Genomic DNA, 20655 nt, shown 5'->3' with positions numbered 1-20655 from the left:
CTTCTGGAGGATCATGATGAGGGTCTGTGCCCCCAGCCCCTCTCTGACCACAGCGTGTACCCTGTTCTCTTTAAAAGGCAAAGTGCACTGCAGTTGGTCCCGGGAGCTCTAAGAATAAACGGGCCGAAGCAGATAAGGTTACCTTAAAGACCCCATCGCTCCTCTCTGTTCTATACGAAGGCAGGCGGACCATTATTCTGTGGTCAGCTAACATCACCTTTCACCACGGCCGGTCCTGGTTGCTTTGCTTCCCTGCGTTTTTCGTTTTTTTTTTTTTTTTTGCTTAGCTGGGATTATGCTGCATCTGTAAACTAACAGCAAACCAAGGACTTTATGCCAGCACTTTTTGAAAAATTGTAGCAAAATTCACTCGCAAAAAATTCCGGTACTTTGTTTTATGGATTTTTTAGGGCACAAGTGAGCTAAGGCTCTCTGGAAGAGTTTGCTTCTGGAAAACAAGAGGATCTGTATATAAACAGGACTGACAAGGAGAAGCTTTTATCTCATTTAAACACCAGGGTTTACAGTCACCATGACTGAAGCTGCAGCAGAAGGTACTATTTTAATAAAATATAATTTAATGAAATATACCAGAGATTATTATTGTTGTTGTTAATTTTCAGTATTGTAGGTTGCGATCAAATTTTTTGTGACTTTCTTGTGGAAGAATTTCAGTTATGTAGATGATGTCTAAAAGTACTAGCTATCCAATGGGTGCAGTAGTTAAAGCATTTGTGCTATGATTCTTCTTTGCCAGTTGGGATTACTGCTCTTCTGGGTTACATTACAATCAATGTCAATATGGTAACACTTGGCATGAGAGGGCGTAGTGATTTAAGAACTGTGCATCATACCATACCATTAATAACAGTTCATATTGGGAAAATTTCTGTTCTATTGTGCTTATGATTAATTGTGATTTGAATTAAAGACAATGGTAAGCTACATCACCCTTCAATGCCAGCCAAAAGTTTGGGTCCACCTGTACAACCTGGGTAATAAAAATAGATGCTAACTAAACTTTATTAAAGTTAATATAGCAGGGGCAAAATCATCCAGTACTTGGAAGAGGATCAGTACAAATTATTACACAAGCTCTGTATTGGTAATTTATGGAATATATCAGTTTTTAACTATTTCAAATAAGCTTGAAACATTGAGCATTAACACTATTCATTACCATTACCTTTTGTGGCAATAAGACTTCCTGCTCTTCTTTATACACTGCATTACACACACACACATTTTCAGAACCACTTGTCCCGTACAGGGTCACGGGGAACTGGAGCCTACCCGGCAACACAGGGTGTAAGGCCAGAGGGGGAGGGGACACACCCAGGACAGGACGCCAGTCCACCACAAGGCACCCCAAGCGGGACTTGAACCCCAGACCTACCGGAGAGCAGGACCGTGGTCCAACCCACTGCACCACCGCACCCCACACTGCATTACCTCATTTCTTTTTAAAAACGAGCCAGTGCACTATGCATCTTGAATAGATCCTTGAATAAGTGCTTGGCAGAGATCTATAATCCCTGGTAGGCCAGAGTGGTCCCAGGCAAGTACACTAACAGGTGGTCTTCATGGTGAGTTTCCACTGGGGCTCAATAGTTTCCAACCACACACACACACACACACACACACACACACACACACACACACACACACACACACACACACACACACACGAGCCTCTTAAGCTGCCAAAGTCAGCCATTCTCACACCTGAGTGGTCTTTTATTCAGTTAAATTCAGATAATTCAGATAAATTCAGCTTTGCTTGGTCTTCGTTTGTACACAACGTGTCCCTTGTTTTCATAACATTAAGTAGGGTATGGAACATTATCCATCTGGAGAGTTGTAACCTTACAGCAGAGTGTATGTAGTATGTAGTGCAACTGTGAGAAAATGTACAATCAAGTGTACAATATATAAATATTGGGGGGCACGTGGGGCAAGGATTAGTGTTGGTGCCTCAAATCACCTGTATTGTGTGTTCAGATGTTGGTTCAAATGCAACTCAGCTGGGGTGGAGTTTGCATGTTTTCACCCTGTTCTTGTGAGTTTTCTCCAGGTACTCTGGTTTCCTCCCACAGCCCAAAGATATGTATTTCAGGTGATTTGGTGACTCTTAATAGCCCTTAGTGTGTTATGTGTGAGAGACCTATGTGTGTGGTTGCCCTGTGATGGACTGAATTGCCATCTAGGGTGTACCCTGCCTCACACCCTACACTTCCAGGATAGGGTCCTGACAATGGCGATACTTTATTGGGGAAGAGTTTGATAAGAATGGAAATGTAATACCCAAATATAACTTTTTTCCAGGTTATCAATAAATTCTTTTTCTTCATTCAGGATTTCAGCATAACAGCACAAAACACCCAAGCAACAGGGTCAGCAGATTCACGATGCCTGGAATTCGAAAAGCAACACATTCTTGGCTGCTTTCACACTCATGATATTGGTTTGCAGATGTGTTTCAGGTGCCAGCACCTGTTGTTGACCTAGACACTGAGAAAACCACAGAGAGCAAAGGCCTGCTGACTTTGAGATCACCTTGGCCATGGCTGGCCATCCTCACACTTATCTTCCTTGGGTCAACGGCCGCCATCATGTTCGACCTGGTCAGCTACAGAAGACTTACAGGTACACGATACCTCGTACCGTGGCACATTTTTGTTTGATACTTCAATATGGTGTGCAGCATAAACGTCAGGTGTGTAGAAATGGATTATTTTAATGAAATCCATTGAAGTCTGTTGCCATTTCTGTTGTTCTGTCATGCAATAATAGTGCAGTTCATTCACAGTCAGTCAACTGAAACACTGATGTTTGCTGGTTCTCAGGAGAAATGAGTGAAATGTATTTTGACCCCATGGAACTCGTCAGTGAAGCAATGGATGAATTCTCAAACATTACAAAAGAATCCTTAATCTCTCTGTACAGTATCCTACTAGAAGAAGAAGGTATTCTGTAACCTTTCTACTACTACTACTACTAATAATAATAATAATAATAATACAATTATAAATAAGAGTTAAAGCTGTTCAGATTTACATTTTATACATCCAGACTAGCTTTTATTTAGCATTTACACAACAATTTTACAAATGTATTTTGGATATATTGATTCAGTACTTCTTTCTTTTCACATTCTTAAAGTACAGTATATGGCAGCCATATATCCTTCACTGCCTCTGCAGCAATTTGGGAATATTTCAAAAACTTTTTAAGCTTTTACAAAACTGCAAAGTGGCTTATAAAGTAAGTCAACACAAGAACCATTTTTAACTTTTTTCAGTAATTGTTTTCTCAACAGCCACTAATCTGAAAACTAAAAGTAATCTGTATCTGCAAGTCAGGATTTACTACTAGTTAAATGCAGAATGAATTGTATGTCAGTATTTCACTATTTCAGTATTCCAGTACATTTTGTTTTTGCATTTTTCTTACAAATTGTCTTTCTTCCGTTCTTAAGATTTAGGTCCTAAACTACATTCGGTGAGGAGGAAAGGTTTGTCATTATTTTGTACTTTTCTCTGCAATTTATTATTTTTGCTACTATTATGATGTACTTGTAGGATTTAGTATTTTTAAAGTCTTTAATATTCTTTTGTGTTTTTGTTTCTTTCTGTATTTTTTGTGTGTATGAAAATTCCTTTTGTCTGGAAAAAAACACAATTTTATGTAAATACTATTTAAAATACAAGTCAGTATAAATTTACTATCTTTTTCCTTAAGTCACAAAACTCAGTTTCAGTGTCAGTATCACATGAATGTAACTAGCATTTTTACTTATGGATTTTTCTTCAATTTTTTAGGCGAGTTTCTTCCGCCAAAGAAGGAAGGTTTGTCGTTATACATTTTTTGTTACATTAACAAAACCAGATTTTTATACATCCACATTTACAATTTTGTCTTAAATTTGAGAAACAATAGTTTGGAAATATTTCTGTTGTTACTCAAATATTTTTGCAAGATGGTTGAATAAGACATAGGTTTAGGGATGGCTTTTTTTTTACATTTGCTAATTGATTAAATGACCAAATTAAAACAATACCCGAAATACATATTATTCCAATTCTGTTAACAAAATTGCATTGTAACAGAGTGTAACACATATTTACAGAAGCTCAGTATATCACTAGATGTCATGTGGTTCTTGGTTTTGTTTTGAGTTTAATGTGAATGATTGTGGAATGGTGTGCCATGATCTTTCTATTGTCTTGTGCAGTCGTTATGAGTAATGAGTAATGTTCTTTTTTTGTTACTTATTTTGTTTATTGTGTAACTGTGATTTTGCAAACTACCTCTTCACTAAACTTTTACCAGGTAGTATGCACTTAACATTTCTAATATCTGTTTTCTAACTGGTATTACTCTTAAATTAGTTATAAAATGTGTGTCTGTTTGTGATTATGTTTGTTTGTGAAAAGAAAAATGTTTTTAAAAAATCATAGGCCAGATAGCCATAGAAATTATGTATATTGATCCCTCTTTCTGGTTTTCCCAGTCAGCCTCTACTCTTGGCATAGGTTCATGTTTTTGGACTGCAAAGAACTAAAGTGAGCATGTGTTCAGTGTGATGGTGTGTGTGTGTTCAACAGTGTTTTTCATTTATTTTTATCTCTGTGCTGTTCTCACTTTTGTCTTGCACTGATACATCATGTCTTACATTCCGTTGACCACATGAACTAATCAGCCAAGAGATACTGTATGTACTGCTCTTCACATGTACATATCCAAAACTGTTCTCTGCATATCGCTGGGACTATGGGAAAAACTTATGTTAACAAGTTCTAATTAGTACTTTATGAGTTCCTGCTGTCAGTTTTTAAAATACTTACTGGATACAGATTTATGTCATCTTAACCATTTAATGTTTACCACATTTACTAATAAAGTTTCATGCATTTTGTTCTGTCTGTTGTTCCATTTTGCTGTCAGCTTTAAGCAATTTGCCTTTGAATTCCATCTGTCAGAGCTTGTGTAACCTCAACATGCATTATCAGTTTATCTGTGTGTGTAGTCTGTAGTGCTGAAATAGACTGCAATTGCACTGCATTGCAAAATTATCATATCTATATTGCAAGATAATTGTATTATAAGATATGCTTGAAAAATTAAGCAGACCAGCTCGATGATACAGTTGCAGAAATAATTGGAAGGAGAGACCGTAACATTGAAATGGAGATAAGAAAACAAATTAAACTTTTGGAGGAGGATAACGATGAATTTCAGAAGAATGGAGAAGTTGACAGTGAAGCGGATGAAGGAATATATCTAGACAATGTGGATGATTTTGACGATGACCTTGAAGATGATGATGTTCGTACTGCTGCTGATTATATCTGCCATGATTTTGGCCATGGAAATGATGACGCTGACTTTGCTGGTAAGGATGACAGCCATTCTGAAGATGCTGATGACCAGGATATTGCCTGTAAAGATGAAGAGTGTCATGGTACTGCTGAGGATGATCAAGATATTGGCAATAATGATGATGAAGGTGGTGATGATGGTCATTATGGTGAAGGCGATGTCCATGATATTCACCGTAAAGATGGTGACATTCATCCTGCTACATTTGATGACCACCACATTGACCATGAGACTGATTATAGCCTCTCTGATGATCATCTTCTTGATCATGAAGAAGATGACCACCATACAGATGATAGTCATGACACTGACCATGAAGACTATGACAAATCTGATTACAGAGATCAGGAAAAGAATCATGTTAAAACTGATAAAAGTGGTGAAGAAGAGGAAAGCGAAACAAATAAAAACAAAGTCATAGATGATGAAAGTGATGAGGGGAAAAGGGACAGTGATGAATATGTCAAAAATGCTGATGAAGACAATGATGAAAGTATAGCTTACACAACTGAAGATACAAGTAAAGATGACAGAGAAGAAAGGGCGGATGCTGAAAAACAAGATGACAAACAACAGGCAACTGTGGTCACTGACCATGATGTAGAGCTCAAAGAAGATGGTGTAGTCACCACTTTTGCAGGTGAATATGAAGAAAAATCTAAAAATGAAATAAAGGCAGAGGATCACAAAACAATTACTGATGTCAAGAACCGAAGAACAGGTATTAAAAATTCTTAACTTTAATAACCTCCAGCTATAGATTGCTTATAGCTAAATGTAACACAGAATATAAAGTAACACTTCACATTAAGTGGACTTTTAATAAATATCCACAAAGCATTCAGGATATCTGAAACAAAACATTTGTGATAATTGTATTTATTTCTTGTTATATATCCATTTTCTTTTATTGTTACACTTTATATTTGTTTTTTAGTGATCTACTGATGAAATTTTGTATTCTTTCTTAATTAATACTGGTCCACTTAATGTATTGTAAGCAAATATTGTTTAGCTTAGCAGGGCTTGCACTCATGCTTTATGTGAAATAATACAATGATTTCCATGAGCAACTTATACAGTACATATTTCACATCACACTGTGTATACAATATATTACATTATTAGAATGAAGGGCATATTTTCTTTATTGCATTTCAGAAGAGTTTTCACATGTTTTTGATCGGTACATACAGTGGCAAAACATTCAAAGTATATTTTTCATATGCTTACCCTAATAACTGAAAAATTACATTATTTCCATGTAATGTTTTATATTTTATAGTTAATTTGTGCTGCTGTGGTAAGAAAAACTATTTTTCTTAGTATCAAAATGAAAATAACTGTTGAATTTATATAACCTTATCATTTTGTGTTTTCTTTGTTTCCTTTGACAGAACCAATAGGTAAGGAGTATTAATCTGTTATTGGGTGAATTCATGATTTAAAGATTGTTTTAAAGATTAAATTGGAGCATGTCAATTTGAATGCAAGTTGATGTTTATTTAAGTCTAAAAGGGCTAAAAGGGAAAATTCGAAAACCAGTCAAATATGAATTTGAATAATGTCCAGTTATAATTGACATTTAAATTTTTACACTTTACTGTGGTATGATAGTTGATGGTAATATGCTTTCTGTGTGTAAAAATTAATAAACCATTTTATACAGCTTGTACACATTAGTTCCTTGAGATGATGAAAAATAAATTGATTTAGGTCTTTCTGTAAATACAAATTTTAAGAATACAGTTTATGCATAGATATCAGAAGTGAAAAAGCTGTTGATTCAACATTCAAAATGCAATCTTAAAACAATGTATGTATTTTGTTTGTACTTAGGGAACTCTGGTAATACAAGCAGAATACTCATGAAACATCCCTATAGTGTAATGCTAAATTAAAAGTAAAGGTGCACAGCTTTCAGTTCCCTGTACCCACCATGAAATAAACTAACACAAGCTTACTGGTACCTACAGATATATGGTTCAGAAAACCTGCCCAGGACCAGGAAGACAGAAAAGAAAAAAGGCCTACAAAACCTGAGAAGTCAGAAGAAGAGGAAGTTCAGAAGGTCATAGAAAAAGTGAAACCAACTGTAGAATTTATAGTGGAGAAACCACCACAGGCTGAACTCAAGGGTAAGAAGAACAATTTTTTTTTTTTTAATTGACACTTCAGTACAAATTTTAGCAATTTATAAGGCTGAATATTTCATTGGGGCAGTTGTGTAGTACCTTCAGGTATATAGTTAGCAATGATTAATGGATGGAAGTGCCATCGAGTCATAGCAACCACTCACATGGTGTCCAAGGAAAGGTTGAGAATGGAAGTGGTTTGCCATTTCCTTCATCTGTGTATGTCTAAGGGATGCAAACACAAAGAGAACATACAAATATAGCATACCCTGAAGAAGACAAAAATCCCATATTCACTAAAAGACTCAGGAACTGTGAGGTACCAGCTGTACCCACCTTTCTGCCTCCTATGTGCCTATATCCTGCAACATAGATAAAATTTAGTATAATTTCAGTGAAACTGCTGTTTGTCTCACAAACCCATAAAACCACATGCAGGCTATCTGTTTGCCAAAGTGTTTTATCACAACACGACTGAGTAAAAATCCATATTTGCAAACTAAATAAGAATGAATAAAAATTGTTTTAGAAATATTACAAAAGTTCATGTATACTTGATCATACCCAAGAACAATGTGAAAGCTCAGAAAGAGCTAGAAAAAAAAAAGAAAAATCCAAGAAAACACAAAAAGTCAAAATTACTTTTCAACTCAAAGTGGAAAATTCATCAGAGACTAAACTCAAAGGTGAAAGGAGTATGGCTGAACTCAAGAGAAAAACAAACTGATTATGTTTAATTCAGATTAAATTAATTTTTTTTTCTCTGATTGACATCAAACATGACAAAGAACTGGAGAAACAAATTACAGCAGAAGAAAAGAAGATGCCTCCAAAGAAACAGGAGAAGGAGATGGTAGTCCCTCATAAGGAAAAAACAGAGAAGGCAAAGAAACCAGAGAAAGACAAAGTCATCCTATTTCAGGAAAAAAAGAAGGAAAAGGTGGTTCCATCTGAAGAGAAACCAGAGAAAGCAAAAGAATTAAAGAAAGACAAGGTGGCGCGATTTAAGGAAAAACCTGAGAGGATAAAGAAACCAGAGAAGGACAAGATGGTCCCACCTGAGGAAAAACTAGAGAAGGAAAAGGAGCAAAAGGAGAAGATGGTCCCACCTCAGGAAAAGCCAGAGAGGGAAAAGAAGCAAAAGGAAAAGATAGCCCCACCTGAGGAAAAACCAAAAAAGGTAAAGAAACCAGACAAGGAGAAAGTGGTCCCATCTGAGAAAAAATCAGAGAAGGCAAAAAAACTAGCAACAGAAACAATGGTCCCACCTGAAGAAAAACCAGAGAAGGTCAAAAAGCCAGAGAAAGAGAAGGTGGTCCCACCTGATGAAAGACTAGAGAAGGCAAAGAAGCCAGAGAAGAAGAAGGCGGACCTACCTGAGGAAAAACCAGAGAAGGAAATGGTGCAAAAGGAGAAGGTGGTCCCACCTAAGGAAAAATCAGAGAAGATAAAGAAACCAGAGAAAAAGCAAATGGTTCCATCTGAGGAAAAACCAAAGAAGGCAAAACAACCAGCAGAAGCAACAAGGGTCCCACCTGAAGAAAAACCAGTGAGGACAAAGAAGGCAGAAAGGAAGGTGGTATCACCTGAGGAAAAACCAGAGAAGGAAACAGAGCAAAAAGAGAAGGTGCTCCCACCTGAGGAAGAAACAGAGAAGGTAAAGAAACCAGAGAAGGAAAAGATGGTTCTATCTGAGGAAAAACCAGAGAAAGCCAAAAAGCCAGTAAAGGAAGAAGTGATCCAACCTGAAGAACAACCAGTGAGGGCAAAGATGCCAGAGAAGGAGAAAGTGGTCCCACCTGAGAAAAAATCAGAAAAGGAAAAAAAAACTGAGAAGAAGAAGGTGGTATCATCTGAGGAAAAACCAGTGAAGGAAAAGAAGCCAGAGGAGAAAGTGGTCCCACGTGAAAAAAAAACCACTGAAGGAAAAAAAACCAGAGAAGGTAGTTCGACCTGAGGGAAAACTAGAAAAGCCAAAGAAACCAGAAGAGAAAGTTTTCCAACCTGAAGAAAAACCAGAGATGCTAAAGAAACCAGAAGAGAAAGTGGTCCAACCTGAGGAAAAACGGACCAAAAAGCCAGATAAGGTAGTCCAACCTGAGGAAAAACTAAAGAAAGCAAAGAAACCAGAGGAGGAAGTGGTTCCACCTGAAGAAAAACTAGAGAAACCAAAGAGACCAATGAAGGAGAAGGTAGTCCCACCTGCAGAAAAACTGGAAAGGGCAGAGAAATCAAAAGAGAAGGTTGCCCTACCTGAGGAATACCAAGTGAAGGCAAAGAAGCCAGAGAAGGAGAAACGAGTTTCGGCTGAAGAGAAATCTGAGAAAGCAAAAAAGCCAGACGAGGAGAAATTGGTCCCACCTGAGAAAAAACCTGCAAAGCCAGAGAAGGTGGTCGCACTTGGCGATAAGCCAGAGAAGGCAAAGAAGCCAGAGAAGGTGGTTCGACCTGAGGAAAAACCAGAGAAGGCAAAGAAGCCAGAGGAGAAATTGCTCCCACGTGAAGAAAAACCAGTGAAAGCAAAGCAGCCAGAGAAGGTGGTTCAATCTAAAGAAAAACCAGAAAAGGCAAAGAAACCAAAGGAGAAAGTGATCCTACCTGAAGGAAAACCAGTGAAGGCAAAGAAGCCAGAGAAGGTGGTTCGACCTGAGGAAAAACTAACGAAAGCAAAGAAATCAGAAGAGAAAGTGGTCCCACCTGAAGAAAAAACGGTGAAGGAAAAGAGGTCAGAGGAGAAGCTGGTCCAACCTGAGGAAAAACCACAGAAGGCAAAGAAACCAGAAGTGAAAATGGTCCCACCTAAGGAAAAAACAGGGAAGGAAAAGAAGCCAGAGAAGGTGATTCAACCTAAAGAAAAACCAGTGACAATAAAGAAACTGGAGAAGGAAAAAGTGGTTCCATCAGTAGAAAAACCAGAGAAGGCAAAGAAACCAGAAGAGAAAGTGGTCCCACCTGAAGAAAAACCAGTAAAGGAAAAGAAGCCAGAGGAGAAAGTGGTCCCACCTGAAGAAGAACCAGTGAAGGCAAAGAAGCCAGAGAAAATGGTTCAACCTGAGGAAAAACCAGAGAAGGCAAAAAAGCCAGAGAAAAAAGTGGTCGCACCTGAAGAAAAACCAGTGAAGATAACAAAACTGGAGAAGGAAAAGGTGGTTCCATCAGTAGAAAAACCAAAGATAGCAAAGAAACCAGAAGAGAAAGTGGTCCCACCTGAAGAAAAACCAGTAAAGGAAAAGAAGCCAGAGGAGAAAGTGGTCCCACCTGAAGAAGAACCAGTGAAGGCAAAGAAGCCAGAGAAAATGGTTCAACCTGAGGAAAAACCAGAGAAGATAACAAAACTGGAGAAGGAAAAGGTGGTTCCATCAGTAGAAAAACCAGAGATAGCAAAGAAACCAGAAGAGAAAGTGGTCCCACCTGAAGAAAAACCAGTAAAGGAAAAGAAGCCAGAGGAGAAAGTGGTACCACCTGAAGAAGAACCATTGAAGGCAAAGGAGCCAGAGAAGGTCGTTCGACCTGAGGAAAAACCAGAGAAGGCAAAAAAGCCAGAGAAGAAAGTGGTCCCATCTGAAGAAAAACCAGTGAAGATAACAAAACTGGAGAAGGAAAAGGTGGTTCCATCAGTAGTAAAACCAGAGATAGCAAAGAAACCAGAAGAGAAAGTGGTCCCACCTGAAGAAAAAATCGTGAGGGAAAAGAAGCCAGAGAAGATGGTCCAACCTGAGGAAAAACCAGAGAAGGCAAAGAAGCCAGAGAAGAAAGTGGTCCCATCTGAAGAAAAACCAGTGAAAATAACAAAACTGGAGAAGGAAAAGGTGGTTCCATCAGTAGAAAAACCAGAGATGGCAGAGAAACCAGAAGAGAAAGTGGTCCCACCTGAAAAAAAAATCGTGAAGGAAAAGAAGCCAGAGAAGATGGTCCAACCTGAGGAAAAACCAGAGAAGGCAAAGAAGCCAGAAGAGAAAGTGGTCCCACCTGAAGAAAAACCAGTAAAGGAAAAGAAACCAGAAAAGGTGATTCTACCTGAGGAAAAACCAGAGAAGGCAAAGAAACTGGAGGATAAAGTGGTCCCACCTGAACAAAAACCAGTAAAGATAACAAAACTGGAGAAGGAAAAGGTTGTTCCATCAGTAGAGAAACCAGAGATAACAAAGAAACCGGAGGAGAAAGTGGTCCCACCTGAACAAAAACCAGTGAAGGCAAAGATGGCGGAGAAGGTGGTTCAAGCTGAAGAAAAACCAGAAAAGATAAAGAAACTGGAGAAGGAAAAGGAGGTCCCATATGAAAAGAAAATAACCAAACCTTCTGTCGAAGCCGAAGTGGAGAAGCCAACAGAAACTAAACCCAAAGGTAAAAAATATCCAAAATGCATAACATACATGGTTATGATATTTAAGAGTGTTTCTTTGGCAGCATAGGCTTTAATTTTTTTATTATTGGTGATATATTTATGAATAAATAAATAAATTCAAGCTTCTTACTAAGTCAACCAATTGAATTAAATGCATTGCAAGCACAAAGACAGCCTTACATTGCACAATGAATGCTAATACTACAAGGATTCAGACTAAAGATTAACATTTTATGTCATTTGCACATAAAATGTTAAAAAAGGCTTAGAAAAATTCTAAAAGAAATATAAAAGGCAACACAAAGCTCTTATTCTAAATAAAAATTCTGTCGTAAAATGTTTACCGTACACTTTAAAGGCAATATCGTTATGAATGGCTTCGCACAAACAAATGTTTGTGTGATTTGATTTACTATTCACATAAAGGAAATAATAATACAAAGAGCCGAGCAGAGAATTATGAGAGTTAAAAAAGTTAAAACTAGTAAGGAAAAATATCTGATTATTTCAAAACATCAAGAAGCATTGTTTAATAGGTGCACAGATTTAAGTTATACCACCTATTTTGCACTATTAGAGAAACACATCAGAAAACCTAAGAAAGAAAAAGAAAAAATAAAAACTAACTCTGGAGAAAGAAAAAGAAAAAGCAAAGAAACACAAGACAATTGAAATCATGAGTGAAAGTAAAACTTGAACTCAGTTACACAGTGAACTGTCAATAATCAATAATCGCCTGTGTAGACTATTAGAGAAGCACAGGGCATAATGCAGGGTGCCTCCTGGATGGGACACCAGTTCATTGCAGAGCATGGTCCATTGCTCGTTGTGTGTGTATGTACAAGTGAATGAGTGTGTTTTCTCCATCTCTGTACTGCATACAGTATATAGGTAAATATCTAGCATTGTAAAAAAAGTTTTAAAAAATATTTTCCTTCTGTATACTATTGTCTATCATTTTTCCTGAAGGAAATTTTATATTATATCTCATATTTTACCATGATTCCAAGATGTGTAATGAGACTTCATCGTCATTACTACAGGTCTCATGTAGTGAGAGGCAAGGAGATGTTCATTATCTGTTTATATCAACAGACCAGGCACAAAAAGATGAAAAACCAGAAAAGGAAACGGCTGCAAAACCTGAGATGAAAATGACAAAAGGAAAAAAAGAGACGGCTGTGGAGAAAGCCAAATATACTGCTGAACCTGAAGTGGACAAACTAAGAAAGATTGAAACTAAAGGTATGCAAGAAAAAAATGCAAATAATTGAGACAAAACAAGTTTTAAAAAACCTGCATGTTTTAATGCCTGTTAACTGTTTGTTCCAATAGAGAAGCAGACAGCAAAAGCTGTGAAAGAACCACAAAAGGAGACAGTTATTGAAACTGAGAAGAAAGTGGAAAAATCCAAGAAGGAAGATGTGGTTCTTGAAAAACCCAAAGTGGAAAAGGTGAAAGAGACTGAAACCAAAGGTAAGATAACCACTTTCAACACGACTTCAACATTTCACACTACAGCGAAATACTCTTCATAATAGTATCGAAGCAAGTGCTGGTGACCTTCACATGAAATGCAAAGCAATATTGAGGTTCTGAACTTTCCAGACTTTACTACAGTTCTATCATTGACTTAACCATTCAAGATCCAAAAATCTGAACATCTTAAATGATCCTGGGAACTGTTGGAAAGTTCATACTCACCAACGTTCTTCCTGTTTCCATACCTAATAACCTAACGTATCCTAACAGAGAAGCTGACAGTCAAAGAGCCAGAAAAGGATACAGCAAAAGTCAAGAAAGAAAAAATGTTGACGGAAACCATAGAAAAAGCCAAACCACCTATTAAACTGAAGGTGGAAAAGTTGACAGAGACAGAACCAAAAGGTAAAAAATAACACAACAAAGTAACACACCTCAGAATAAATGTTCACAAATCACAGTTCTTGCATTGTACTACACTGAGTCACCTCACTCTATTTGCCAAGAGCACGTAACATTTCGTGTTTCATGGCTCTAGTAACAACAAAGCCGGATAAGGTATTGGACAAGCCAAAAATCAGAGAGGAGAAGCAAAAAGATCAGAAGGCTGTAAAACCTGAGAAGGAAGCAGAGAAAACAAAGAAAGAAGAGGAACCCAAAGTAGAAAAGGCAGCACCAACTGAACCCAAAGGTAAATTTCATGTGTAAAAAAATGTACATGTATATGATATATGTATTTACAAATACGGAAAAACATTTACCAAAGCTTTGCGGTTTCAGTACCTCCTTATACCTGTCATATCTACAGCGAAACAGGCAAGAATGGCTGAGAAGAGAATAGAAGAAGAAGACAAACCCTTTGAAAAGGCCAGACCCACTGCTGAGCTCACGGTGGAAAAGCTCCCTGAATCCAGAGGTGTGCATTTCACTGCTGACCATCACAGGTGGATGTAAAGTAGGAAAATTTCAACAGAAATGTCATTACCTGTTAACTGTTCCTGCCTGCAGAGAAAGAGCGAGCAGGAAAGGAAAAACCTGCAAAACCAGAGAAGAAGGCAGAGAAACCCAAGAGGGAAGACATGGCTGCAGAGAAGGCAAAACGTCCTGAACCCAGCGCTGCAAAGCCAGAAGAGACTGAAACCAAAGGTAAGTAGGGGGGTTCAAGCGCAGACAAAACATATTTTCAGAAAAAAAAATTAATTTTAAAGCAGAAAAGAAGTTATCAGCAGGTGGCTGAGCTTAGCTGACATCATCTGGTTCCATCCTGGGTGGAAAGGTGTACATCACCCTCACACTTTGGGGTGAAACAGACATAAAGGAGAACATATTTATGTCTACAGAGAAACCTCCAGAAAAAGCTAAACACGTAGAAAAGGAGAAATCCGCAAAACCGGAGAAGAAAGCAGAGAAACCCAAAAAAGAAGTGACAACTGAGAAAGTGAAGCCCAGTGCTGAAAAAGTAGAGAAGCTTCCTGAGACTGAATCTAAAGGTAATTCCATGAAATCAAAGAAAAAACATTACATGCTTTATTTAATTGCAGCACGTAAATACCCAGGAGGCAGAACAAAATTAAACTTTTAAAGAGAAGAATTTTCTTCCACATTCTGCAATTTCCTTCAGGATTCAAAAAGTTCTTATCTCTCTGTCTATGAGTAAAGTAAACATCTATTGAATTCTTTCCGTAAATGAAAAAATGCACCTTTTTCTCGATCAGAGCAGAGGCTGGTACCCAAGACGTGGCATATATGTATGAACAGCAGTTCACAGGGCATGGGACCGTTGATTTCATTTTTAAATGCACTGCAGCAATATACAGGTGGTCCCCGAATTAAGATGGTTTGACTTACGATTTATTGACTTTACAACGGTGAGCTGGCGATAGACATTCAGTAGAAACTGTATTTGGCAAGCGGTATGCGGTGCAATACTCTCTTGTGATGCTGGGCAGCAGCAGCGATCTGCATCTCCCATTCTGTCTCGCAGAGGTGTGTCATACGTGTATTAAATACGTTTTCGACTTACGATATTTTCGACTTACGATGGGTTTCGCAGAACGTAACCCCATTGTTAGTTGGGGACCACCTGTAAAAAATAAATTACATTCTTAAGCCATTGGAAAGTTAATAACTTAAATTGTTCCCTTTGTACCTCTGTTGCCCACAGCAAAAACTCAGAAAGAGCATGAAAAGGAGAAGGTTTCGAAAGCGAAGAGAGCAGGGGAAGGAAAGAAAGAGGAGAAACTGAAAGAGGCTGAACCCAAAGGTAATCAATGTAAATGGAATTTCCAGTGACTCGAAACGGAAGTTTAATAAATCATAATCTCAATCACTTAGATGAAAACCATAAGAATATTTTTTTTTTCTTTCTCAGTAATTTCTGCAAATGTCTGCATTACTGTAACTGACAGTAAAGAGAGATGTCTTTCCATTTTCATACTTAGAAACAGCAATTCATAAAAGAGAGGAAGAGCCACCTAAGCTAAAAGGTAAGTCAAGGGAATGTGTTACCCCACATGGATCAATCAACATATCATGTTTCATGGAAATGCAAAAAGATTAACATCTAAGTTAAAACGATACACCTTTCCTTACTGTTTTCTGCTTTTCTTTTCCAGCTCCAGGGCCCACTAGAAAGCTCTACAAGAGAAGAGGTACTACTTGCCCTTCAGAATATATTCTGAATGTATAACAAATTGCAAGTAACAATTTTCAGAGTTGGGACCAACTGAAGATGAATTCACTTCTGGAATTTTCCACAATTCAACAGGGCCTGGGTGTGACCCTATGCCAGTGTACTGCCCTGCGCCCCCTCGTTGGTATGGTAGGTTTCCCTTTCTTTGCCCACTTTATGTGGGGGTTGTCAGGGTCCTTGTATTCACCTTTATTTTGTTCATATTCAGGTTTCAAGTTATTTTTTCTCAAAATAACGACCTGTTCATTTTATGATTTTTTTTAAAGGTCATGCAGTTGTCACAAACAAATCAGAACAGTCTTCAAAGAAGGGTACTTAAATATTATATGTGTATATACTGTATTATACATGTGTATATAATTCTTTTGGCATTCCTTATGTGAAATGAATTATGAAATAAGTTACATAAACTGAAATAAACAATTTTTGTTTCAGAATCTAATGCCACTGTTGCAGGAAAACAACCAATTTCTCCCAAACATGGTAATGAATATCTGTTTTTTCTTGATGATATATCAGTTTACACCTCTTGATCATCTTTCTTTTTCCTCCTCCTTATCCCATTAACACATTTTAAGAGTTGTTTTACAGGACTTGACTGCGGCATTTACTCTGAAATTGAACAAAAAATTTATCTATATTTCAGAAGTTGAAATTCCTAAAAAGAAGGCAGTGGAAAGATCACCAGAGAAAGGTAAAAGTAAAAATATAATAAAAGGAAAGTCTGTAATTTTAAAGGTAAAGAAATGAAAATACTGTAAAATGTCAAGTTCATAGTTTGCTCTTTCACAAACTGTCTTTCTAGATAGTCAACAGTATTATTCTGTACTGAAGCCATGGAAAATTAAGTAAGAATGAAAGACTTAAGTGATGAAGTGTGAATTTCCCAAAGAGAAGATCTAGTTTCTGAAAGGGTCCAGGTTTCTTCTGTTGTTTTTCATTTGTTTTGTCATAATTTTACTTGAACTGACAGCGTCAACAGAAAATTTGATTCTTTTTCATTTCAGAACATGACATTACGGAACAGAAATAAGTACAAAAAGTCACAGTAGCGAAAAATACAAAAGGCACCATATAGGCACAATTTCATAATTTTTTCTTTCCGATTTTTTAAATAAGAATGTGTGTGTTTGCCTGGCACAGACGTACTCTCTGTTTTTTTTATTCAGAGAAAAAAGAAAAACTGGCCCCGCGTTCAGTTATTCCGAGAAAAGGTATTTGATTTACATTAATTTATTGAAGGATAATAAGGACAAATGTAAACATTAATAAATACCATCAAAAGAGAAAGAGAAGTGAATTTAATAACATTTATTTTAAAAAAGACCTCTAACTTTCCCCAGTTTCATCCCTGTTACATTGTTAGAGAAAGAAAAGCCTGTCTTTTTTTTTTCAGAGAAAAAAGTTCTGAAAGAAAAAACCAAGGCAGTCCATATCAAGAGAGGTACATACAATCCTGCAGATCACGTGTGCTACTTCTGTGGACACTAGAAATTATTATGCATGTCACATATTAATTATTTTAATATAGCATATAATAAATACTGGGAGCACACACACACACACACACACTGTCCACAACTGCTTGTCCAATACTGGGAACATTATCATTATAAATATTAAAATCTGTGCATTTCTTACATCTTCCGTGGTTCTTTGTGGTCCACAGATAAGCCCGCTGAGAAGAAACTCGCCAAAGAGGTGAAACCAAAAGGTAAATTCATACCGATTAAGGCACTGGATCTATGATCTGTTGGATTTTACCTGAAGACTTAGATGGTGGAAAACCACTATTCTTATGTTAATTAAAACACCCAAATTACATCAGCAAATGTTATGCTGAATAAATCCAAATCAAATGTCTTAGGTCAATATATTTAATAATACCCTAGATACGTAGAGAGAAGGCCAGCACGCAACATTCTCTCGACATACAGAATTCTGAAGAGCATTTAGGTGGAGAAAAGCTGTTAGCTGTTAGCCTCATGGTTGTTGTGGTACATCTTTGATAACCAATGACTTGTCAGTCAACAACAATCAAGCTGAGTGATTTGACAATGGTTCTGTTGTCTTTGCTAGAAGTGTTGGAGACTTCAATGGCCGACATGTTGGAAAGCGGTAAGTGTGAGCTCCCCCCCCACTTTGCTGTAAGCACAGTTGAGTGCACAATGTCAATGTCTTCTATAAACTTCAACTATGTGTCTTTTTTTTTTGTTCCATGAAACTTTGCAGCGGATGTCCACTTTTTCCAATGCATCTTTGTGGATGAGACCAATGGCCAGTACCCACTGTTCCCCTTCATGCCCCTACATTTCAGACTTCCTTTTTGGGACGAGAGAGTTCTTGCCCCAGGGCACTGAGGTAATGGCGCTTTGTGAAAAGCTGCTTTCGAACCAAAGCCCTGGTCTTAGCATCTGGATCCTTGACTATGGTCAAACCAGACCGTCTGAAATGGTCTTTGACATGGACCGAGGACCGAGCCTATTTCTTACTGTTACTGTTCAGGCAGTGGTTGCAATTGGGAAAAACTCGTACTTTCAAGTGAGCAAACCCAGTTTTCTGTTTGGGTGTCATGTACACTGATGGAGATTTTGGTGAAAATAATTCCCACAATTCTGGGTGCTGAACCAATAAAGTGGAGATATTCCACACTAAGTATAAGTTTACATTTCTAGCAGCATAAGTTTGGAAATGTCTAATGAGCAACACGGATTTTACCAATACTGAGAGTGTACTTGGGAAGTACATTTTAATGGACACAAGAAATACCTTTATGTCACTTCACAAAAATGGTCCCTCAACGCTGTGACTAATCAGTACGGAGGACCTGATATTGAATGCAGTGGCTAAGAAAGGTGTCATGACAAAGCTGAATTATATTTGTGGTGTCTCACACACACAACACAATGGTTTGCCTTCCCTTCAATGGACATAATTATTTTACACCTTGATTCAGCATTGTCTCTATCTTCAAGGTGTTAAAATTGGTATTTTCCAAAATGCACCCTTAAGAAAGGAATAGTAGAGGAGAGGCAAGATTTTAGCCAACTTTCTTAAGATCTTGTTTTCTCTTTCATATTATATATTCTGTAGATCATGCAGTTATTGTTGTTGCTTTCATAAATGAGGGGAGCAAACGAGCATCACTCTTATGACCAACAAAGGTTAGTATGAAATCGTAAAAGTTTTTTTATTTTTTTATTTTCTTTTAAACCAGGCTATGTCTTACTTGTACTATCAGTGGAATTCTATATTTTCCTTATGACTACTACATATTCAAAATATTTTTTGTTTCTAAATGAAGATTTTGTAGGATGTGACACCATTTTTAAGCCTGAACAATTTGTTGCTGAACTCAGTATCTGAACATTGATGGGGTTGACAGTATTGTAACGGGGACAAATGTCATTCCTCAGTTTCTGCACCTGAAAGACAGGGAACATTTAGTGTGCAATACATTTTTCCTGTATATAGCCAGATAAAGTTCAGCATTAAACATTTTTAAGAAACATAAAAACATGAGCAAATCTAAGAACTTTTTGTACTAATTATTATTATTATTATTATTATTATTGCCAAACTTGCTTTCAGCTAAGTCTGAGGTTGTTTGGATATTTACGGATGACTATTCGTGACTTAATAATACCTATGATGCACTTTGAGGCACTTTTCTGTATTTTAGTGACTATTATTTTCAGTGAACAATAGTTAAGTCTAGTTACAAATGCCAGGATGAAAGCAGGGAACATATGAATAACGTTATGTTTATTTGTGCTTTGCTGAAATCCAGGCCCATTTAAAGATGCTTATTAACTTCTATGGCATCCAAAAAGTACTGTGCCCTATGTCAGTTTGAACTTTGACGAGGGAAATGTAACAATCTGAATGGATTTCTGTCTTGAATAAGAACTGGACAGAATTTGACTGATATATTTTTCTCATTATGCCTATGTTAGACTAATTGTATTCTTCCAGAATAAATAAAAAATGGTATCCTTTAAAAAACCTAGTGACTAGAATATATACAGTATATACATATAATAAAGTGTCTTACAGAGTAGTCTCTTTTATGAGCAAGTTGTCTAAATTGGTTTGATATATGCATTTACATTTGGGGAGCAGCAGGTGGCATAGTGATTTGAGCTGCTGCCTTACGCTCAGAGGACCCAGATTCAAATCTCACCTCCTGCTGTAGTACCCATTATCAAAATACGTAACCCTAAATTACTCCAGTAAAAAAGGCCCTGCTGTATACACACACACACACATTTTCAGAACCGCTTGTCCCTTACGGGGTCACGGGGAACCGGAGCCTACCCGGCAACACAGGGCGTAAGGCCGGAGGGGGAAGGGGACACACCCAGGACGGGACGCCAGTCCGCCGCAAGGCACCCCAAGCGGGACTTGAACCCCAGACCCACTGGAGAGCAGGACTGCGGTCCAACCCACTGCGCCACTGCACCCCCCCTGCTGTATACATTGGCAAATCATTGCTTTTCAAGTTTCTTTGGAATATTATATAGGATATGTTCTTTGGAGAACATAATCTAAATTTATAAATGTGAACGTGTGCATGTTAAAAACTGCAGGACTATATTTATCATTCTTCCTTTAAAGGC

General features: G+C 37.5%; 1 protein-coding gene across 1 annotated transcript; it reads left to right on the top strand.

Moving 5' to 3' along the window:
* The first annotated feature begins 172 nt into the window (after positions 1-172).
* LOC108921750 (titin-like) lies at positions 173-20200 on the top strand. Its single transcript, XM_018731467.2, is given in 27 exon segments — positions 173-554; positions 2473-2646; positions 2847-2966; positions 3479-3514; positions 3822-3848; positions 6780-6788; positions 7359-7520; positions 8306-9413; positions 9415-11861; positions 12958-13107; positions 13198-13338; positions 13615-13749; positions 13883-14035; positions 14153-14260; positions 14353-14490; positions 14685-14834; positions 15509-15607; positions 15786-15830; positions 15960-15995; positions 16112-16165; positions 16303-16347; positions 16472-16519; positions 16683-17250; positions 17433-17480; positions 17706-17750; positions 18116-18154; positions 18269-20200. Coding segments are annotated over 23 exon segments (5511 nt in total). The 5' UTR covers positions 173-532; the 3' UTR covers positions 16787-17250; positions 17433-17480; positions 17706-17750; positions 18116-18154; positions 18269-20200.
* Positions 20201-20655: the final 455 nt, after the last annotated feature.

Source organism: Scleropages formosus, chromosome 15 (genome assembly GCF_900964775.1).
Source record: "Scleropages formosus chromosome 15, fSclFor1.1, whole genome shotgun sequence".
Taxonomy (NCBI): domain Eukaryota; kingdom Metazoa; phylum Chordata; class Actinopteri; order Osteoglossiformes; family Osteoglossidae; genus Scleropages; species Scleropages formosus.
The sequence above is the reverse complement of the archived record's forward strand: the minus strand, read 5'-3'. Positions and strand labels throughout refer to the sequence as shown.